General features: G+C 41.1%; 2 protein-coding genes across 2 annotated transcripts; both read left to right on the top strand.

The window, feature by feature from the left end:
* Positions 1-8817: 8817 nt before the first annotated feature.
* LOC311031058 (elastase-1-like) lies at positions 8818-11218 on the top strand. Its single transcript, XM_084037167.1, has 8 exons — positions 8818-8917; positions 9198-9295; positions 9421-9521; positions 9851-9976; positions 10097-10233; positions 10313-10455; positions 10844-10993; positions 11131-11218. The coding sequence occupies exons 1-8, from the start codon at positions 8878-8880 to the stop codon at positions 11140-11142; spliced, it is 807 nt and encodes a 268-aa protein (XP_083893293.1). The 5' UTR covers positions 8818-8877; the 3' UTR covers positions 11143-11218.
* An 809-nt stretch (positions 11219-12027) lies between these two features.
* On the top strand, positions 12028-22987 carry LOC311027458 (transmembrane protease serine 9-like; the record flags this gene model as incomplete). The annotated part of the gene is made up of 14 exons (XM_084031482.1): positions 12028-12067; positions 12205-12302; positions 12904-13004; positions 13166-13291; positions 13472-13608; positions 13700-13842; positions 14228-14381; positions 18894-18997; positions 19647-19747; positions 19954-20079; positions 20651-20787; positions 20890-21032; positions 22668-22817; positions 22938-22987. 14 exons carry the CDS (start codon positions 12028-12030, stop codon positions 22947-22949), a joined length of 1572 nt encoding a protein of 523 aa, XP_083887608.1. The 3' UTR covers positions 22950-22987.
* Between the last annotated feature and the right edge of the window lie 1303 nt (positions 22988-24290).

Consider the following 24290-nt stretch of genomic DNA (forward strand, 5'->3'; position numbering starts at 1 on the left):
CACACATTCATACACTGGTGGCAGAGAGGCCGCCTGCCCATCAGGATCTAATCTAATCGAACCCATTCACACGCCGATGGCACAGCCTTCGGGGGCAATTTGGGGTTCAGCATTTTGCCGATCTTCCGATTGGAGGACAACTCGCTCTACCTGTGAGCCACAGGCCCCCAACAAAACAGAAAACACAACATTTCACGAAACATTCACAAGTAGGCTGAAATAAGATTGACAAACATGTTTTGCATATTGCAAAACATTGTAAAAGATATTTGCTCTGAGAAATTATATTTTTTCAATAAGCGGTCTCAAACATGGCTTTTGAGTGAGTTCATGTTTCATGTGGAAGATCTGGGAAACTTTGGATACATACTGCACTCCATGGGGGGAATTAAAAACATGCTCATTTAATAAAGGCTTCCAAGAAAAAGGACACTTTATCACTTAGAGGTCCGCTTTAACTTAATACTCAGGACAAAAAAAAAATCTGAAAAACAGAAGTAACACATTCGCATTAGATAAGCATCAGAATCATTAGCTTATCTGTTATGAATTAAAAAGTAATAGACAACAAATACAGTTTTAACGTTTACAGATAAATAATATTTATGCTTTAGGTTCAAAACATATTCAAGAGGGCTGTATATACACATTCACATATTTGCATGCAAATGCACATATTGTACTTTACACAGAAAGTTGTGTACATTACCTGCACTCAAACACACGTGCACATTCCACACGCATGTTTATACACGAGTGCACACATACCCAGTTGAACACAGGCTCGCACAAATCCCTGAACAAATCTATTTTCTCTCCTGACCGATTCTCTGTAGTTGACTGAATGGAACATCCAAATATGTCAGAGTGAGTGAGTGAGCCAAACATGCAATAAGGCAGATGTGTTGCAAAGGCAGCCAGTGCCAAATCTGTCATAGAAACCGTATTGCCAAGAGGCGAGGGGAGCTCACCCATGAAATTGTTCATAATGCGTCCATAATTGCCATTTGCCATAGTATTGACTGTGACAATGTGGCAGTCATCTATAAAGCCGGCATCTTATATTGATCAGCGGGTGCTGGGAAGATGAGCCATGCTCCGTTCCAGGGAGATGAATTCTGGGTAGACATTGTGCGGCGCACACGGGTTTGGAATTACAGTGCTATCAAATTACTGAGGTACATTTTGATAGCAGGTACTGGAATGTACGCTTAGTATGGAATGCACGCTCGTTAGTGCCACAATGATGCAGGAGTAGCTCATTTAGAGGACACTTCAATCCATATGCATTATTCTTCAGAATGTGCTCATGAGTAAATAAATGCTCCTCAGAGGCATTCTCTGCAGGAGGTTGTTAATTTCAGCGCTGTCTAGAATGATATTTCCAGCCATACCCGCCATGACAGTGGATCCTTATTTCACATAGGAGAGCTTTACATGTCAAAAGAAAAGTCTGATTTATTGGCAGCAGCCAACTGTTCTTCTGTTCCCTAAATTGAGAATTAATTATACTCGGAGGTTATCAAGTAAAAAAGGTGATGTAAAAATACAGCCACTCTTCACGCACAATTACTCCCTATAGCGGATATCTTCCTCTTGCTTGTTTAAAGACGTGATCAAAATAGAGAGAGGCCTGCCCCAGATAATTTAAATACAGAACTGGAACTTTCCCACCACCACCAAACTGCTTACACAGCCTTTGAATACACTTATAGAGACATCAACTAAATCTGAGTTATTAGCGTTGCAATTATCCTACAACATAAAGAGTGATTTAGTTATTGTAAAATGCAGGGCTTTGTCAAATATTATCAGTTATCTTGCTTTACCCATCTATTTCTCTGAGTTAATGGCTTGAAAACTGTTTAAGAACTGTCTCCAGGTATTGAGTTGTAAATCTGTCACCATTATCACTGTATCTATATGAGCAGTGCTAACAATAATGACGATAGCTTCTAATTCACAACTTACATTAGCCAACGGTTGAATAATGCAAACTGCTTCAATACACATTAGCGCATTATGTATGTACTGTATCGAGAACAGTGGAGCACTTGTGTGGAAAACTAGTTCATGTTAGCACAAAGGCAACAAGAGGTTCGTCTCCATAACACTTTGTGAGGTTGAGTCTCCATTAATAATTCATTTGGATAACACTGGCGTACTGGGTTTACACACACATGGGAAGATTAGCCAATCCCTACCCTCCACTCTCTTGTGTCCTCCTTTCCCTCTCTGCTCACGCCATGCAGATTGGCTTTTACTTTGGCCAAGGGTACGCAGTGTGCCAACCAACGCAGTCGGGAGCTGGCAGAGAATGTGAATACACTCAGGGGTCCCATTGACAAGTCTCTTTGGTTATCATTGAGCAAGCGGGACACCGAGGGAGCAAGAGGCTCTTGAACCTGACCATTTGGGTCGGTTTCCAGCTCCACACCTAGAACCGACTCCAGAAGCAACTGTTGCCACGGTGCTGGTCCAGGGGATGATGTCATCAGAAGGTGACAGACAAGGTCTTCGGAGACAGATGGTCATTAGATCTAATAATGACTATCTGCAGGTTGCCGTCCAGACAAATGCATACTACCCGCGCGGCCAATGATCTTTATCCGTCAAGGACGCCTTTATCGGCATCAGGGGATTCCATCAACAGAGAGCCTCAGTAGCCCCTAACTGTGCCACAGATCTTTATGATGCCTTCTCCTTCAAGGGATGTCGAACTTGTAAATTTGGAAGGGTAATGCTTCTCAACTACTAATAGCGAAGCATGTCAGGCTAACGCTGAGGAGGTTTACCATCATAAATGCATCTATTTTTCATGTAGACACTCACTAAGTTGGACCCTTGAGGGGAATAGCCTTCAGAACATTTGAAAGCAATAGTTACTATGGTAGAAAATGTCCGTTCTTGCTTTGTTTTTCATGCGTCTGAAAGGAGGAATTCAGAGCTGTTGCTAAAAAAGGCAGAGCCATTACATCTCAAGCCACTTTGATATCAGCGTCTAGGTGGCACAGGCGAAGGACGTGGTGGAATGCAATCTGTGGGTGAGCAGCTCGTGTCATCTCACCTCTGCTATCCGTAGCGCTCTTAGAGTGGTTGATTGTGTCTGAATATGGGTTATTCATCTGCGTCTACAGTTTAATACACCGTCATGTCTCTCTCCACTGCGAGATGGATTCTCTGCCTGCTGGAAGAAAAAGTTGGGAGAAACTTTGTGCGTCTACAGTCTCGGGGCTCGCTCCGTGATGAGTGCCATGAGATATTTGGAGAGCTGGTAATGCGAGACCTTTACACTTATTTCATACACTGTGTTGACATTTTAAAAAATAAAGGCACCAGGCAGAAGCGGTGAAATGTTTCGGTTAATACTCGAAGGCTGAGCCTCTTTCACCGCCGACGTCTAGAACAGCACGGCGACATTCACGCTGTCGTTGGCTCACAGAGGGCAAGCATCTTCTTTATGTTTTTCCACCAGCAAAAATATGCTGCTTGAGAATCGCTGCTAATTGCATATTTGGCGATGAGTTGTGAGCTCGTTACTGCAACACAGTTTTGAGTGATTAGCTATTGTCCACAGCTGAAGCCCCATTATGGGACAGCATGGGAATGCCTCCTCCGTCCTGTGTGCACGCAGCCTTCTACTCTCATGAGGAGCAAAAAGAACATTTAAATTAGCCTTAAGGAGGAATTAATCCTAATGACTTCTTTTCATTATCAACTAATTAAATATTCACATACCAGCTCCAGCCTAACACCCCCCACACACAAACACACACACACACTCCCTGCTTGTCTCCATCGCTTATTTCACTGGAAGTCTGCTGCCCAGTATTCAGCGGTACATGAGAGGAAGGCAAAAGAACATTGTATCGTGTCATGTATTAGACACGGGCACCTAGCCTATAATACGACGTGGGAAGGAATTCATTTTCATTGAAGAGATAATTGAAAATGAAATTGCCAGCAATTACATTTTATAGCTGACCACTAAGAGTGCTTATAGGGATACTTATTGTGAATGAATATTGAAATATTGAAATCGCACATGTGAATGCAAAGGAATCTATTACATCCTGCAAGGCAAATCTGAGCGAGACATAGGGAATATTCTTGATATAGACATTTTGAGATTCCTCTTTTTATGATTTACAAAGCAGCTGGCTGGCCACATGGGGCCCAATCAATAGCTTTAACTCATATTGTTAGCTCTGCAGGACAGAATGAAATACAGGGGCAAGAGCTGAGTAAAGTCTTCTGCTTTTTTTCTTTTTTTTAACGGATGGATCAGCATACCTTTGCAACGAAAGAGGACATGTCTGTGCCAGTCAAGTAGAGCAGGAGATGAAAACCCTTTTGCATCCATCACCGACACGGTTATGCAGAGTTCACCTTCACTTGTTAAGTGTAATGCTGCCTTGCAGCAGCTAGCTTTGTATCGTAATATAGATCAGAATCTTTTAGATACAAAGATCTGATAATATAGCATTGTGGTAATCGTGAACGAGGTGATTATGCATTTTGAGCATGTACATTAAATACAAGAACATCCATACATTCACCATTCTGACTACATTTCCTTTGACTATTCCAAATCATTAGAGGTCCAAGTTAATCGTCTCCTGTCTAACTCCTGCTCATAGACGGTAGTCATGCATCAAAGTAATATTGCACAGACCAGCGAAGCTCTGCGATTGCACCCTCCGTCTCTCTACTTTTTTTTAATTGTCAGCAGTAAAAAAAAAAAGTGATTGACAAAGTACACAATGGGTTGGGAAATCAGAGGTTTGTTAAATGTCAGGACCGCGTTGTTAAACTCGCATCATCTTCAGACATCAAACGGCACCAATTTCACCTCATTAATTCCTCCCCGTAACATATCTCACATGTTTCCTTATTACATTGTGAAGAAAAAAACGTGGCGTGAAAGAATTCAACAGTTTGTGCAGTGACACATTACCCATCAAATTAAAAAGTTACCGTTATCACACCACACGTATTCCAAATGACTCGCACTCTCTGTTAAACTGTGCTAATTGACATATAGTTACTTCCCTTTTTAATTTCCCCCCAGGGAATAATTACGTTGACAGCCAATGACAGGTATAAAAATACAGCGCAATGAAAACATGCTTTACAAAAACAGCTGCACAAGCTCCCCTCACTGCTGTACTGTTTGTAGTTGTTTTAATTCGATGTCGGTTTAACACCGATACCACCATGCTTGCTGCTTTTTAATCACTTTCTAAATATTTCATTCACAGTGCACACTAAAATTGATTTCATGCGCTTTGTTTCTTGTTGGGCTGGGTGATTAATTACTGGGTTTTTTATCAGTTTAAGTATGAGTATCTGATCCTGAAGGCCCTGTAATGGCCCAACACACACAAGGATGGCAAGGATGGGCAACATGGTACTGCTTTAAGATCACCTTCCTCTTTGCTCTACCGCTCGGGGAGGGAAGCTTGGAGCAGCGGCCTCCTTTTCCACTCCAGTAGACCCTATCAGGGCGGCGAGGTTCAGGACCCCGCGGCACGGCGGCAGCTGAGTCCAGGGCAGAGGGTGGGGGAGGGGGGGGGGGGGGGGCAACAGGCATGCAAGCTAGAGGTGAAAGCAGCCACGGGAGGACGGAGATGGATGAACAGTAACTCCACAGGATCAATCAGGCACTCGTAGCCACGGCAGATCATCTAACACGCTGCTGCGGCACGAACTCGGCCCCTCCCCCCATAAACCCACAGCCTGCATGGCACCTTTATGCCACATATATAGAGAGAGGCAGACTGGGGCAAGCGAGAACGGAAATATGAGAGGGAGCGAGAGAGAGCGAGAGAGAGGGAGGGAGAGAGGGAGGTTGGGTGGTAGTAGGAGGATGTATTGATTGTTCTCACTTGGGTATAATTGCAATTAAAGGGATGCAAACAGCCCAGTGGATCAGTTTCACTGCTGCCATCCCAGCAGGACACATGGCAACACTGATGCATCCTTACACAGCAGGGAGACGTGCTAATACACTGCCAATCCCTGTAGACTGTGTGTAGATTAGTGTCATGATGTGCAGTAATTTAGCGCCGAAACGTCTCACATATTACGTTTAAACGAAAGCATTCACGGACAAATAACGCCTGGTAGGGAGAACAACTTCTGGATTTGAGACCCAGATCAAGAAAAGTAAATTTCAGTAAGATTCATGACCTTGTGTTAACGTCCAAATGTCCTTAAACGTCCTTATTACCCTTTTGTTCTAGTCCTCCTTCTCTGATGTTGAAATCGTTGACTCGACCTCCCCTCTTCGTCTGCAGACTTTCTGTCTTGTGTTCTGTTTTGTTTGGCAGTACAAATGCTAATTGAGGGTAAGGGAGGGCTACAGACAGATGTTTTCTGTTTCAGGATGAATGTTGTTTTCTTAGAAAATATAGGACTCTTCTGCAATCGTGAACTGAGCGAAATCACAATGAACAGGCCTTCCATGTTGTTGATCTAAGGTCACAGCTTTAAAGTGTTTAGAAATAGCACTCTACAAATCCAAAAAGTGTGTAGCTTTAAGATGTATTTAATATGTCTGGTCAGACGTCATGTTTACAGCTTGTTCTGCTGCCCCCAAAAGACCAAAACTAAATATCGATTAATACAGTTTTATAGGCGACCTCACTCGCCTCACAGCATCGCTAATAAGAGAGTCTGCTGGATTGAAGGACTGTAGTTTCTAATCTTAATGGGGTTTAAATCTTTTTAGGTTCACTCTGGCGACAGTTTGAGCTTTTCAAATAGCGGCAAGTTGGCATAATCAACAGTTAGTCTGTGATAACCCTGCCCGACTTCCTATCACACAGCCAATCAGTGCTTCCCATTAAACATTTTTTTTTCAGAACCCCAATTTCCTGCCTGTGAGCGAGATGTCTTTATGGGAACCAAATCGACTATTCATTAACGAGGGGAAGCTGTATCAAGAGCAAACATCTTTAATTAACACATCCAGCACTTCCTGTCTTTGATTTCCCCCCCCATTTGACTTATGCCTCTGCAGGAAAAGGTCGGGGTGGTGGAGGGGTGCTTGAGGAGTTCGGAGGGGGCGAAGACGCTCTATAAGAAAATAGTGGGGCCCCTCTTGAACAGGAAGTGCTGCAGAATTAGGACCTTTTCCCTGCGTGTCATGGGGCCAGCTCAATTACCAGTCAGCGCGGCTATCTCTTTAATAGCCTGATAAGGCAATAATCCAAAATCCATACAGTTTTAATGACTTTCTGTCTAATTAAAGACTGTTTCATAAAAGACAGACACATCAGAGGCCTTCTCATTGTCCGGAAATCTATTGTTGGAAATATCAGTGTAACCAGTTAAAAAACTAGCAAATGGCTTTTTAAAAAAGTATTAATATGTCTACCCAGAGAACTACTCTGCATAAATCATAAGTAATCCATCTACGATATATGCATGAATGTCAAAGCGGTCGAAGCAGAGGAGAGAAATCTTCTGCAACACAGTTCTCACACTGGATTTAAATATTTTCTGTTGGGAATGTAGGTTTTGACTTTTGTGGTAAAAATTGGTTTTCTTCTGTTTTTACACCAAATTCTGTATTTACAATGGACTTGTATGTAGATTTGGGTATCGAGACTGAAATCCCAGGAATTCATCTGTGAAATACAGGAGAAATGCCTTTCGAACCCTATAGGAGTAGAGATTGTGTTTGTTAGTCTTTAGCACCATCTAGTGTTGGGCTGTAACACTGTCCTGTTTGTCATGTACGTCAAGTCAATATGATTTAGGACTTCTTGCCCAAATCACAAAGTGCTCTATATTTTATGAATACAATTATTACTGAAACATCTCAAAGTTTAATTACATGACGGTAAGAAGAAATGAGTTGCATAAACACTTATAGCCTACTGATTATTTATCTGATTTTCTTACATGTATAAATAAGTAATTGGTAACAGTCAATATTGAGCAACTCAATACAACCACAGCAAATGTCCTCTAGACTGGAACTCAATATCATCACTCCCTCCTTCATGTATGCAGGATATCTGACTAACTTGAGTATTAACTTTTCTTTACATTTGACTTTAAAGATGATTTGCTAGAACAAAGTTCGAGAAACATTAGGAATGTATTTATATTTCAGTTTAGATTTAGATTTATTAATAAATAAAAGCCCCATTTAACAAGATTTCTTCTCCCCCCCCCCCCCCCCTTTTCACAAATGATACTTTTGTTGTATCCATTACAAATCGCCTGAACATTAGGAACAATTTTATTCTTTTTCTTCGCTTCCTCTCAAGAGCCCCTTGTGACGAGAGATGGCACAGAAACATATTTCCCCATTTTGACTTCATAATTCATCGTGGATTTGAAATGGGCACATGTATGATGTAAATATTCTCAAGGACTTGCAATCTATTGCATCAGACGTTTCATTTTAACGGTTCGTATTGGAGAGCAGCAGCAACAATGAACTTTTTAATTATTTTGTTCATTGTATTTGAAATGCGTTTAAAGACTGTGGGAACTTTGGGTGAGATCAGATGGTTAATGCAACCATAAGGTAAGCCAGTCACACATTTCTGACTAAAATATGGTTATTTCCCCATTAATAATGCCCGTTAATGACCTTCATCAAACACCATAAACATGCTATAGGAATCACTGTGAATCATGTCATGAGGCTTTTTCAGTCCGCGTGTCTTCTGGTCGAAGCAGGAAGGTGTGTGGTAACCAACGGTGATAACGCCGTGTGAGACAGACCACAGCTGCAGACCAAGCTTTTGTCACAGAGGAAAAGAACAGTCAGAGACCCAGTGAAGGTCGGGTCGAGGTATAAAAGAAGAAAGAGGGGGATTCAGCTCCACGCAGAAACATTCTGACTGCACTGCAGACATGCTGAAGCTTCTGGTGTTGACAAGTCTCGTGGCCCTGGGTAAGAAAATGACGGCACACACCGACTGCGGCGTATCGGATGGATCAATAATGAATGTTTTTTCATTATTGATCTCCGTCTCATTCGCTTTCTTTATCACTCAGTGAGGTACTCTCTCTCTCTCACCAGTCACTCATTTTTAGTTTAATCAACACATAGGAGCTCCACATATTCTGCTCCTCTACTCACACTCATGCTGCCCCTTATGTCGCCTTTCCTCTTTCTGTATGCGGAAAGCAAACTGAATCCTGCCCTCTGTTTTTATGTTTTTTTTACCCAGTGCTGGCCGAGCTGGAGCCCCAGCCCAGGTACCTGGAGGAGAGCTTTGAAAGAGTCGTGGGAGGCGAGGTGGCCAGACCCAACTCCTGGCCTTGGCAGGTAATCGACTCAAACACAAAAACTCACTGTTACAGCACAAAATGAAAGGATGTTGAGGGACTTACCCATACAGAGCCGACATATCAGATTTAGATAATAACTCAAGCCTGTTTTCTGGCCCTCAGATCTCTCTGCAGTACAAATCTGGCAGCAACTACTACCACACCTGCGGAGGAACCCTGATTGAGAGAGGCTGGGTAATGACTGCTGCTCACTGTGTGGACAGGTAACATAATGATTAACTCGTGCATACGCACTTTTATCTGGCTGCGTGAGTTTAAGTTGTTTATTTGTGCACATTATGTGATTACTTTGACTTGAATATCCAACGTCTAGTCTTATCACAGTACCGAGGGATGATTTATTTTAGCGTTTTTCTAAATGTCACCGGCGTGAGGAGAATTCGTTTGTAACTGTCACATACCTACAGGATGCATTTATTTTATTAGAAAGGATGAAAAGTCAAACAAAGGGATGAAAAAATAAACAACACCAGGATTTGAATCCAGTATATATGATTGTTGACGTGTTTGTCTGTGTTTTTTAACGCTGCAGGTCTAGGACGTGGCGTGTCGTTCTCGGTGAACATGACCTGTACAGCAACAGTGGAAGTGAGCAGATCAAGACTGTCAGCAGGGTTTACATCCATCCCAGATGGGACTCTGGCAGAGTGGCTGCTGGGTGAACGATTGCATTGTTTTCACATTCATACGTTAAAAAAAACAAAAACAAAAAAAAACATTTCCATCTAAGTAAGTTATATAAGGTTCCTCCTGTTTGATCATTCAATCCCCACCTCAGGTTCGACATTGCCCTGCTGCGTTTGACGACCGAGGCCACCCTGAACAGCTACGTCCAGCTGGGCTCTCTGCCTCCTACCGGACAGATTCTGCCTCACAACAACCTCTGCTACGTCACCGGATGGGGAGTCACTTCCAGTGGGTGGATTGCGTACAAATGTCACACTTGCCCGTTTAGTTCACTGTATCTCACCTTTTCCAATATCACCTTTCCCAGCTGGTGGCAGCCTGTCAGCCCAGCTGAAGCAGGCCTACCTTCCTCTGGTGGACCACAAGACCTGCACCAGCCCTAGCTGGTGGGGCAGCACTATCAAGACCACCATGGTGTGCGGTGGTGGCGGTGCTGAGTCTGGATGTAACGTGAGTCTCCTCCGACGTGAAAAAAGAAAGATGGATATAATATATTTTTTATTTGTATTAACTTTTTCCTCTATACAAACTAAATGGAGAACTATTTAAGTAAATGTAAACATAATTATATTTTTTTTATTTCTTATTTTTTCAAAAAAATATAAAAAAAGAAAAAGAAGTAACTAAAAATATTACTGTAACTTTTATTAAGCTGGTAGAAACATTAAACAAAGAACAGAAGGAAATCCTGCACATTTTTAAACCCTTAAGAAAATTATTCTATGGTGTTATTTATATATTTTCCTCACCACTGACGACTGAAGATGTTCTTTTGTAATCCCTGGTTCGCTTTGGACAAAAGCGTCTGCTAATGCCCTAAATGTAAATGTTCTCTCAGGGCGACTCTGGCGGCCCTCTGAACTGCCTGGTTAATGGAAAATACCACATCCACGGTATTGCCAGCTTCGTGTCTGGTTTGGGATGCAACGCGGCCAGGAAGCCCACCGTCTTCACCCGCGTCTCTGCCTACATCGAATGGATGGACTCTGTCAGTATTGGGGGATATGTAAATCTATCATATTTAGTAGAATACGCCATAAAAGATTACCTGTCAGTATAGAAATTGTTTATGGAATTTAAGTATAATACGATGTTTACTCAATATTGGCTTCTTCTCTTTTCCAGATCATGATGTAAACAGATGAGTCATCCACGTTGCAAGACGACAAAGACAAAGCATGTATTTGACCACGTTTTCATCTACAGTGCTCACTCGTTTGTCTGCTCTCATTCAAAATAAAATGAATTAAACTTTGAGTGATGACTCATTTCTCATCAGAAAGTGCATGCAACAGTGGCTGTGTAATATTGTGAGGGTATTTATTTTGCTTTCAAAACTCCACTTTGTCTAAAAGGACAAATAAAGGACTAATAATACAAATTCATGGATTTAGTTCATGCAGTCTGAACATACATACGTCAACAGTCTGAAAATACGTTTTCAGCCCTGGAGCTAGGGTTGTCAAAAGTATCGAAACTCAAAAAAGTATCGATACTAAAATGTTGTATCCGGATACGATACTCATTTTCAAAAGTATCGATACCACCCCAATTTAGTTTTTATCAGGCTTGCCTAATATTTACAACCTCAAAATATTGTTCCAATTGTTATTGTTTATTTTATTTATTTATTTTTTTGCACTACCTCAGACCTGAAACTTGTTATTTTTGCTTTTTTTTTTGTTAATAAAAATATTTCTTTTAAATTTTGGGGTCTTTTTTTCATCCTTGTGGTATCGAAAATGGTATCGAGTATCGAATATTATCCTGAGTATCGGTATCGAGTTGAAAATTTTAGTATTGTGACAACCCTACCTGGAGCACTTTTTGGGTTCCGGTAAATCCAGTGTGATGTTGCGACACGCCGTCACACACTATCGCCGACTGTGATAAAGTCTGAGATGAATCACAGGTGTGTTGCTGAACACTGCCAAGCGCAGCAGAGGGTGCACATCCGACGAAGGTCAGCTCGGGGTTTAAAAGGAAGAGACGTGCATTTAGAAATGTGAAGCCGCTGCAGATATGCTTGTGTTTCTGCTGTTCAGTCTTCTCACAGCCACAGGTAAGAGATATCATGGCTGAACTGTAAATAATCTACTGCTGAAAAATATTTCTCTGTCAGAAAACAGATAGTAGTCAACTCAACACAAGGGGAAACCGTGTTTAAATGGGGTTTGATACGTTTCCTCCATGCCTCAGTGCTGGCAGAGTTGGAGCTCGGCTACGAGGAGAGCAGCGTTGCAGGGAAAGTTGTGGGAGGTGATGAGGTGCTTCATCACTCCTCCTGGCCTTGGCAGGTATAGTATCGCATCGCCAGACAGAACATGGAAAAATAAGGTTTTGTATTCCCGTCTTTGACGTCCAGTTCAGGTAGAATATGGAACTAAAAATATTGAGTTGAGAAGAAGTCTTATTCTCTTTCCATTAAATATGCTGGTTAGTTTAGCTTAGCATGTAGGCTAAAAACCTGCCGAGCGCTGACCGAAGGCAATACATTCAGCCATGTTATTGTTTTCATACTCATTATATAATAATTATGTAATTACATTTTGTGGACTTTGTGGACTCACAATGGGCTTCTTATGCTCAGCTAATTGGCTCTAGCTTCATAATCAGCAGATATAATATATCTTGGAAATATTGGTAGGAAAGCAAATAAGTACAAAAATGTCCAATTATTGCATTAATAAAAAAGGAAACTCTTGAAAAGGTGATAATTACCTTTTTTTAAACAATAATGCAGATTATGATACTGTACAAAAATCTATTACTAAAGTGTTTCCACTTCACTCTAAAACCAATGTGAGGGCAGCGTTAAGCCACTGTAAAAATAAGAAGAACTTTCCTTTAATGTTTCTAAAGGTTGGAAGAAATAATAATATGTGAATCCTGCTCCAGGTCTCTCTCCAGTACCTCTCTGATGGTTCCTATCACCATTTCTGTGGAGGAACACTGATAAGGACAGGATGGGTCCTGACCGCTGCTCACTGTGTGTACAGGTGTGTGTGTGTGTGTGTGTGTGTGTGTGTGTGTGTGTGTGTGTGTGTGTGTGTGTGTGTGTGCACAAATGTGTGTTGTCTGTTACCTTCACGTCTTTTTATCTCACCTCTCTTATAATGTTTTACTGCGGAAAAAAACTAACTAATTCAAGGTGAAACAGTTCCAGGGTTTTGCGTGTGGTCCTCGGTGATCTCATCCTCAACCAAAACCATAACACGGAGCAACACAGGACCGTCGCCACCGTTTATATCCACCCTGAATGGAATAACAACAGCATCTCCTCTGGGTAGGTCCATCTGTTATTACACTGTCTGTCAAATTCTCACATCACCCAGTTAATGTTACCTTGACTTCCTCTGTTTGCACCATTATAAAAAGACGGAATGTTGTGTCAGCATGTTTGTTGTTTATGTGATTAAATGAAACAATTACAGAATCTCATACAATCCCGTTCTTAAACCTTCAGTAATGACATCGCCCTGTTGCGGCTGACGTCTGCCGCCATAGTGACCTCTTACGTGAGGACGGCCTACCTGCCTCCTTCTGGCGAGATCCTGCCCCATAACCACCCCTGCTACATCACCGGATACGGACGCATCTCCAGTGAGTCCGATGCGATTCCTCACACTCACAGTTCGGATTGTAAAGTGTGCTGTCTTCAATGTTTTGTCTCTCCGCTGCTGCGTGCCTTCAGCTGGTGGAAGTATGTCAAACAGAATGAGGCAAGCCTACCTTCCTGTTGTCGACCACCAGACCTGCACCAGCTCCGGGTGGTGGGGCAGCACCGTCAAGACCACCATGATCTGTGCTGGAGGAGGCGCTCAGTCGGGATGCAACGTGAGTCTGTTGATTCTATAAATAGAGTGAAGAATAGATCCTTCAAATTCAATGAAACCAAGCACATCCCTCATATTGATTCAAGTATTGCAATAAGTTAATTATTGAGAAGTCATTTTCCAAAATAGGTCAAAGTGGAATAAGTGATTATTTGCAAACTCCATTTTTAGAAGCCCTAATAGCTGAGCTATTTTATAGATTTCTGTACACACATCCTAACTATTATAAGTGTTAATCACAGAGTGAGGCTTGAGAACTTCCCCAAGAACATCAGCCAATAATTCCCCAAAGCTTGTTCCAACAGAAGGATATAAGTAAAAATAAAAACTATGTTGTGGCCATGCATCTGTGTCCCTTTAATAAACTGTTCTTTGTTTCAACCCAGGGTGACTTTGGTGGCCCTCTTATCTGCCAAATTAACAAAAAGTGGTATGTCCATGGGGTGGCCAGCTTTGTGTCCGGCATGGGATGCAATGCGCCCCAGAAGCCCACCGTATTCACCCGTGTCTCAGCCTTCATCACATGGATGAACTCCGTCAGTAAAAATGATAAAAAATCAATTGAATTTAAACTATATTGTAGGTTAAAAAGATAAATCATGCATTGGATGTGCAGTTGATAAAGTTACTGAATATTTGTAATTTTCTTCTTCCAGGTCATGAACCAACCTTGAAACGGATCCTATTTCTTTTCTTTCCTTTTTTTTGCAACAAAACTGCTCTTACATGTACGACGGCTTATTAGGGCAACTGTAGGAAAAAAAACAAACGAGGGGTGGCAATATTCCAAGGAAAAAAGTGGCAAATTTGCGAGTTTATCACGATGCTAACAACTGGCGTTTATGCTAGCTAACTTCCCATGAATGTACACGTTTATTTTTCTAATTATCACAACGTGTGAGAACGCCTTGTTAAGGTCCTTAGGGTGATGGCTGTTGATGGTTATTGTTGGTTTTATTTATATAGACTAAATTGTCATCTTATGGGTGTTTATTGATTGGGCGATTAGGCTAAGATGCTAGCGGTAGCTTTCACTTGTCATAGCAATGGCAAACATCCGGTGTTAGCGGAACCAAGTAACTTGTTTATATCATATATATTTATAAAGTGGCAAATTTAATTATTTTGTTCCCTAGCGTGGCCATAATACACTGTCGTGTACTTGAGCTTGTTCTTCATCTGCATTCCAATATCCCAAAATAAATGTGTTTAAAAAAATCCGTATTTGTGTTTTTATACTATTAAATGATGAACCCTGACATTTAGATATGCACGACTAGCAAGCTGCTTCCTTATCAGGCCTCCTAAAACTTCATGTTCACCAAATTCCTATTCAGCATCGTCAGTAAACACACAGACGCACTGAGATGCTGTATACCAGGGATGTGGGGATGCGCTGTTTTTTTTTTTACATAATGCAAATTTGATCTGATTCAGAGTCCTGACAGCCGACAGTCCCCGATAAATGCTGACAATCGTTTCAGTTTTTGGTTGACCTGTCCTTTTGTATTATTCCTGTGTTTTTTTTTATTTTTTATGAAAGGTTTGTTTCCTCTTCGCTCCCTCCAGAAGAAGGTCAGATGAAGTCAGTCTGATTAGTGTTTAATAAACAGAAGGTTGGCTCTCACACTGTCTGGTGCCTCTCTGGTGGCTCTGAGTTATACAATACTGTGTACACGTCTACCTATAGTGGGAACTGCACACATGCTGCAGCTGTTCTTGAAGAAGAACGGGATAAGTTCACAGATAGACTGACTGATGTCTGCATATCTTTTAAACGGGTTCTCCACAAATTCATTGAAGGTTATATTTTACCTTGAAATGGTCTTCCATAAAGCTTTTGAGGAACTTTATAACATTTTACTCAGATCTATTTGAATAAGCTAAAAAAAAAAGTAATCATACAATTTAAATGTCTTTATTATTTTCTATTTACCTTTTACATTTTTTTTATACGTCTATTTTTTGTCTCTTATCTTCTGCTGTTGACCTCTGGCATGTTAGTTTGAATGTACGCATGTTTCACTATTTCTTATTGTCAACTTGTGAAACTGTATGTGTATTTTTTTCAGTCAATTAAAAAGAAATAATTATGAACTAAACTGACTATAATTTGCGGACTCACTGAGGTTTTTTCTTTAAATCACATGAGGTATGTTTCCCTTCTCTACCATGATAGCAAACTAGACAGCTTCTTCTCGTGATCATTTTCACGATTATCCTGAAAACTTAAACTCACCACGATTAACTCATTGTGAGTAAATCTTATCTCGTCCCATCCCGTAGTCCCACTGCCACTGCCAAATCTCACACATTTTGAGCCCTCTGCTCACTTTCCATAAATCCACATTTCTGCACACTTTGCCTGCAGTAATTACCCACAAACCCATAGCGTTGTGAAGTTAAAAACAGGGTTACCAGGGGAAGCCCTGAGGCTTAAAGCAGCTAATCAAAGAGGACGGCACATTAGTGTTCAGCCTTGCTTATTACATTTACACAGAAACATTTAAGATTTAAGATGGTGCATAAAATCACATGAAATCAGATGAATGCAAAACTAGGTTATATTACACACCACCTGGTTTATTATCAAGCATTTTCTTTCATTTTGCTTTCTGAAGCCGTTTTGACAAAAACGAGAAAAGACATTATTTGTCAATTAACTCCCATCTGGTGAGGAAACAGCTTGGAAGACATTCAAATAAGGCTGTATAATAAAAAATCCACAATTGCAGGTAGGTACAATGATATGTCGCAGCAAAGTAATTTCCTATTGGTATTTGTACCATGTCAAGCCCTTGCAGCCTCTCACATTCAACTATGAGATCTATGATTTATTCGCAGATTGGGATGATTGATTATGATGGATTTTCACTGATCTGATAATCATAAATATGTCATGGGGCAGTTGAAAAAGCCTAGCTCATACAGAGCCTACATTTAATATTGTTTGATTTGTTTTTCACTAAAAAAGGATGTCCACTAAAAAAGATGCATTTTACCTGTGATGCAATATGTTTCTTATTAAAAACAAATATTGGGAAAATATTGAGATCGCGATTATTAGCCTACGTTAGGCTACATCGTCAGTGGAAATTCATTGCCAGGGCTCCTTAACTCTATGTCGTTACATTACATTATCGTTACAATGACGCACACACAACTCCTCCTTTCTTTTCTTACCAGTCATCCCTCCTGTCAGCTCAGTGTGAAGATGAAAAAGCGTCACCGTTGACTGGCGCGGTCCGGTACTCCGGGATTTAACCATGTTTTACGAACGTTACCGTTCTTAACAAACCGTTGAAAACTGACGCGCTAGCCAACTACCTTGGCAATTCATCGTCCGTCCGCCGGCAGGATATCCGGTGTCGATTAACAGCAAGACAAGCCTTGTGATTTTGTCGCGTGGAAAATTATCCAAAAGGTACACACACAAGGCCGCCATGATAAATTCTCTCTCAACGGTAGTTTTTTTTTTTTTTTTTTTAACTTTATTTATATATTCAGTTTACAGATTATGTCAAACATTAACACATAACACAATTCATAAGAGCTTTTTCACAGATACAAAAACAAAAAATCAATAAATAGGATACAATTACAAAATACATTCCTGAGATCTCAGATAAGGTAGTATAATCATAATAAATAAAACAAATTGAATAAATAAATATCTGTATCTAATACAGTATAATTGACAGGAGTTAGCTGTGACATCACTGCATTCCCCTGTCACTCAAAGTTGCCACGCCCTTAATTTTGCCGCGTCAAGTGGCCATTTGAGGAACTGCAGTTAATGCCACTACCGCGTTGCCTACATTTCTGAGCAGGTAGTTGCTTTTACAGGATAACAATGCATATTAAACGTTTACATAAGTAACGGAAATCATCAGTGAGAAGATTGCCTATTTTATACAGTTATTATAATGCTTGTCATCTGTGTCCAGTCAAACAAAATCATGCATGTTCGCAATTAACTCCTTCAGCTCAGACTCCAACGGCAATTCTAACTTGTGTGCACAAATTAATTCAATTAACAATTCAATTAAATGATGGTTAAAAGAAACGATATCATGCGTGTAGAAAATTAGTAAATCGTGGCCTCGGTCTGTATTTATTTTCTCTCTATGATCACTCCAGTGCTCCCTGCAGTTTATAATTAAATAGCACCGACTCACCTTCAACCTTACTTACACGCTCATGCTGTTTGAATCTATTAAGCTGATAAGGGGATTTATGTTTCCAGCCACTCGAGTGTGAAAATGCATATACTTGAACATGAATATACTGCAACACACCTTCAGGCAACTAAAGTGGCCTATGGTCTATGCAGCTGAAATGCTTAATCACATTCACTGTGGGGATAATGTATCTTGCGGCACTACATCATTTCATATGAAATGTTTTTTTTTTCTCTGACCAGTTGGAGTGGATCGCCTGTAGTTGCCATTCCAGACAACCAGAGAGAGGGACATAATGTCTGTACAAGATAAAAATGTGTTTGAAGATTGATTTTAATAGCAGGGGCGCAATTGCAGAAAATGTGCTGAATGTGCGCTGTGTGAAGCTCTCCGCTACCTAGGGCGACAGAGTTAAATTGGCCCCCAAAGCTGGTAACTAAGGCTTGATGTGAGCAGATAACGGTGCACACAGTCAAAATTTGCTTAACTAGAACATGAAATATAAATGTTTATTGGTGGAAAAAGTGAAAGAAACGCTATATGACCATCTGGCTCCAGTGGCCCAAACATGGGGAAAAAACTGTTGCAGAGACTGACTCAGCTATTATGAATACCCTCCGTGATAACTGTGAGACGGACACATGTGCTTGTATAGAACACACACATGCACTATCAGCAGAAGGGGGCCTGGGTGTATAAAAGAGTGGCGGGCCAAAGCCTCCTGTGCAGAACGTATTAGGAGACTACAGACATGCTCAGGTTTCTTGTGTTCACCTCCCTCGCAGCCCTTGGTAAGAAACTCTTCCTTTGACATTCTACACACACTTGAATATTGGACTCTAATTCTTAACGTGGATTCTGCTCCGCACAGTGCTGGCTGAGCTGACCCCCGAGCCCAGGTACCTGGAGGATGACAGCGTTGAGGGGAGGGTTGTGGGAGGAGAGGTGGCCAGCCCCAACTCCTGGCCCTGGCAGGTACCGTATCCTTTGTTTGACCCCACAGCAGCAGTGGAAGTAAAAGTCCTCGTACAAGTACTCATTATGCAGAATGGCCCCTTTCAGGCTCTGAACGATTACAAATTACTTTTGTGATCTCATGCACACAAGTTATAATCTTCTGCATGTGCAAGTGATTTAAGGAATAAGTCCGATGTGTTGTGGGAAAACCCATATTTCAAACGCGTCAGCTTTGCACAATCCCAATATGAATATATCAGCCACATAACTGAAAACATCTGTGTGGGTTTGCAAGGCTTTTACTGTAATAATGAATCATAGTTCTTAAATTGGTCATATGTTCAAATCAAATGAATTAATAACTATAAAATAAATGTCATTATAATAATAATAAATATGATATTTACAGAGAAAATACAGTGGAAGTTTAAAGTAGCATAAATTGGAAATACTCAAGTGAAATACAAGACTCAAAATTGTACACAAGAAGAGTACTTCAATATTACCATCACTGCAAATGTAAAACAGCTCAGCACAACACATGTTCAGCATACACACAAGTTCACCAGGTGCTTGTGATGCCTTCAGGCGTGTTTTAGCCTTCATGTGAATGGTTCATTGTTTTTTTTCTCGTGGTTGTGATGCTCTCTGTTGTCTGCTTCGTTAGATCTCTCTTCAGTTCAAATCCGGCAGCAGCTTCCACCACACTTGTGGAGGAACTCTGATCAGGAGAGGATGGGTCATGACTGCTGCTCACTGTGTGGACAGGTGGGAGTTTCACGCATCACAGAATAGCTGCCGAGGGCTCGAACTGACAGAGATACCATTTTAGTAGCAGGATACGTGTGACAGAGCTGACATTTATATTTGTATTTCATTACTTTTCCTCATAGCCGAGACATTTTAAGTTGGAATTAGACTGGGAATGTTGCATTTCAGCCATGATAATGTACTTTTTTTTTGGACTTCTGCAGGTCCAGGACTTGGCGTGTTGTTCTTGGAGATCACAACATCAACTCCCATGAAGGCAGAGAGCAATACATGAGCGTGAGCCGCGTCTACGTTCACCCCAGATGGAACTCCAACAATGTTGCTGGAGGGTAAGTGGCAATGTTTTCTGCATAATACAAAAATATCACATACTGATATATGTACTTCACATAGTATAAAAACATATAAAAAGATATAAAAGAAACCAAACATTTCAAATGGCTTTTTTTCAATTTTACAGTCACATTATGTGATTATTAAGTTATTAAATCATACATATTTGCAAGGTTAACAAATCCTTACTACACACAACCAGTCGAACAGTATAACATAGAGCTAAAAAAGAAAATAAATAATTTGATTTTTAAAACTGACCAACCTTCGCAGCAGCTTCCCAAGTGTGAGGATTTGCTGCTTTCCCCTGTTTTAAAAACATTGTAAATAAAATACTTATTACTTAATATTAGTTATTGTCCATCAGAAGGTCATGAAAAAAAGAATCAAACTGAAACTGTGATTAACTTACAAAATAACCACAAACATAACAATTCACACTGAAAGACAACTCATAGACTTCTCTTGAACAAACCAATTAAAATTCATCTTTAACCAGGGAAAATATCCTGATTATGATTGTTAATATTGCTCACTAACTTGACGATATGTTGGTCTGACCTCCAGGTGGGACATCGCTCTCCTGCGTCTGTCCACTGATGCTTCTCTCAACAACTACGTCCAGCTCGCCGCCCTGCCCCCCTCGGGCCAGGTCCTGACCCACAACAACCCCTGCTACATCACCGGATGGGGTCGCACCCAGAGTGAGTCTGATGTATAATCACAGTTCAGGAAATATGTCAATAACATTACATTGCAGTGGTGTATGATTATGGTATTAATCTCACAGTCACGTTTCTTCTCAGCTGGAGGTCAGCTGTCAGCCCAGCTGAAGCAGGCCTACCTGCCCGTTGTCGACTACAGGACCTGCTCCAGCAGTGGATGGTGGGGCAGCACCGTGAAGGACTCCATGGTGTGCGCCGGCGGCGGCAGGGACTCTGGTTGCCAGGTAAGAATATTAGCTTTAAAAACATATTGTCTTTTTTCCCCCCTCCATTTCAAGCATGTGGGTTCCTCGTCAAAACCTGGCGCCAACGTTACCCGCCCGACCGTCACCAGGTCATTCACAGATTTGAGTGTGAGATGCTAGTAGTGGCTAATGCAGCATCAGTCGCTAGCCTCATAAGTGACATCACTTGAGGCCATTTATCGGACTTTACGCAGCTCCCCCTGGAGACACAAAAGGCTTTATACAGCTCGTTCCTTTAATTGATTGATATTTCCGGTTTCCACTTCATTCTTTTATAAAGGCATTGTTAATGCATGCATTAATGGTCTTTTTAATGGTTAATACTTAATGAACCAACGCTTTATAAATCAGTTATAAGCCATTAGAGAGTAACTGAGCACTGAACACTGCTGAAACACATCAATGTTGGCGTTAGCGTGACACTTTTCAACACATGTATTAATATTTGTTATATTGCTGCCGTTTTAAATCAGCCTTCATCTTTCAAGGCCGATCCTGAGATGAGAGTCGACTGTTTGGGGCTAATCTACATCATCATGAAATAGAAGAATATTAAGACCCTCTAATGAGACCCCCTCCTCACCTCTCCCCCACAGCATCTCGCATTTTTAATTTTTTCAGTAATCACCGTGTAGCATTACAATCACAGCAAAGCACCGTTCTTCTCTCCTGGACTGGAAATCAAGCTATCGGGCACATTACAAAATCTACCGAATCAGTGTTAATGACTGATTATCTGCGATAGCAATGTGCGTACAACAGCATTAAGTTGTTTAACTTCTCTAATGTTCTGATAAACAGTAAATCCATCGAATTTCCGACACTGCGTCGAGGCTTTAGTAATATGGAAGTGGCCGTGGTGTCAGCTCTCAGCCGTTTGCCCACTTTATTGCATTAAATGATGCTGTGGGTGGCGTTGGGCTCAGACCTGGAGCTGAAGTACATTTGGGTTGCCAGGTTGAGTGACTGGACTGTATGACCACTTACCTTTGGGTGGACCAAGATCCATTTATTAAATGCATCAGATCCTTTAATGGAACACTGACTCGGTGATTTGTCTCATCCTGGCGGATCTTATAACAGATGTATAAAGCAATAGAAAGTGATTTATGAAACACTTACGGACCTTTATAAAGGTTATATATATGCGGGGCAGATTCTTTCCTTTTCACCAGCTCAGATTTTGTAACCTGTCGTCTCACAAACCACCTCGTCGCCCCGTAATGAGGACAGCAGGGATGTTTGGGTGTAAGCAGACTGGGGGGGAAACACTGAAAATAACTTGTCAGAATTCAGCCCCACTCCTCCATGACAAAGTGAAACTGAAAGTGTCCCACTGTGCCGAGGCCCGAGCCCTTCCTGTCAAGGAAGATATTTTGGAGGACACATTTGGGGATTACTTGCTGCATCAGCAGGGGCATGAGTCATTTACAATGATCCAGGCTGGTGCTTAAACGGCAGAAAGTGTCAAACTCTTGCAAGTTCATGTTCTGCAGGAAACTTGCTCGAGGCTATCTGAAATCAGAAGGGGGGAGAACCCGGCGTTAACGAGTTCCTGTAAGTGTGTATTTGCTCTCAAGGCTTGTGCGTGTCATGTGTTTCTACTGAATCCAGGGCGACTCCGGCGGCCCCCTGAACTGCAGCGTCAACGGCAAGTGGGTTGTCCACGGCGTGACCAGCTTCGTGTCTTCTTACGGCTGCAACGCCCAGAAGAAGCCCACCGTCTTCACCCGCTCCTCCGCCTACATCAGCTGGATGAACGGCGTAAGTATTAAAAGCTAACCCCGAGGAATCAAAGGGCATTCAATGTGAAAATAAATACATCAGAAAAACAGTTCAATGTAGGTTATGCACATAATGATTCATTTGTCCTTGATTTGGCAGATCATGGCTTGAGAGGAAGAACGATCTCCATGGAAACGAGAGCACACTCTGGATTCAGCTCAGTTACTGTGCAACTCCATTGGAATAAAATATAAAATTGTGTGAATTTTACTTGCGTCGTTTGTTGTATTTTGTAATTTAGGTCAAAGAGCATGGCATAAGTCTGTGACATGACCTTTGGATGCCAAATTCATTTCAAAACTAAAAGTTTCATTGTCACAAATAGAGAATGCCTTTAGTGAAGCGGTAGACATTCTATAAAACTGCTTTTTATTGTAAAGGGTTAAAAAGGTGCGATTAGACTGTGATGAATAGCTGCTTTGAAATGAGGTGACTTCCAAGTGATGAAAAGAGGCTCTAAATCAGTTAAGAAAAGCACATTAGCCTGTTAACGACTAGGTTGTTGTACACATGGGGAAGGCTTGAAACAACAGCATTCACTTCCAAAATCCAATCTAATTAAAAGACACATTTTCACGTGATTTTGTGTGTGGAGGGAATCTTAGAAAGCACACTATTACATGTAAATAATTCATAAATGCACAAATGTGTTTATAAATATAAGCGAACAATGAAAAATACATTTCTAAGCTGATTTTCAGAATCCGCAGTGGATTTAGTTCAGTATTATTGAAAGACAGTTTGCACAGGTGCTCCAGGTGACATTAAAATGTATATGCTTACTGCAAATATACACATACAAACATAAATAATTTCCTTAAAGGGTCATATGGGTAGAATATTCACATTTAATCGTCATGCAGTCAGTTCTGCTCTATAGAGTCCCTGCAGGAAACTTTCAGAAACACAAACACAAATTCAGAATATTATACCGCCTCTCAGACTGAACAAATATACCTTTCAACGTATGAAAGTTTGTCAAATCATGTCCAAATTGATACATTTGAAATAAGTCACTTAGGGTTGGGGTTAGTCTACCATCTCCATGGTTATGAAACTCAAACATAAATCCAGATCTCTCCCCCATAAACAACATTTGGCAAGGGTCAGATTTCCCCGATGTTATTTTTGTGTTACACTTGTTGTGATTCTTGAAATAATGGTTGAAACTCACGTGTCGGATCATTCGACAGATATCGCAGGCATCTGCCGAGGAATGATTGTCTGTGATAAAACGCTGCGTCTCTGCTGCAGTGGTATGTCATATGTTGGTGATGATGTCACATCGTCCTCCTGTAACTCAGACATCTGGCATGTTGTGAGGGGAACACTCAAACTTGTTTTATGCTTGGAGGGAAACGTGTCCAAAGGAAAGGAATTTCTATGTATTTCATAAACTGTCTGGTTCTGTAGTTGAGTATACAGTAGCAGGAATGGGTGTGTATTGTGTAT

Source organism: Eutrigla gurnardus (genome assembly GCF_963514095.1).
Source record: "Eutrigla gurnardus genome assembly, chromosome: 2".
NCBI lineage: Eukaryota > Metazoa > Chordata > Actinopteri > Perciformes > Triglidae > Eutrigla > Eutrigla gurnardus.

What these genes read in the sequence shown, in the direction of transcription:
- LOC311031058 (XM_084037167.1), top strand. Translation starts at nt 8,878, where the DNA reads ATGCTGAAGCTTCTGGTGTTGACAAGTCTCGTGGCCCTGG. An exon ending in CCAACTCCTGGCCTTGGCAG is followed by an intron (nt 9,296 to 9,420) that starts GTAATCGACTCA and finishes TCTGGCCCTCAG; the next exon opens with ATCTCTCTGCAGTACAAATC. An exon ending in CGGATGGGGAGTCACTTCCA is followed by an intron (nt 10,234 to 10,312) that starts GTGGGTGGATTG and finishes CACCTTTCCCAG; the next exon opens with CTGGTGGCAGCCTGTCAGCC.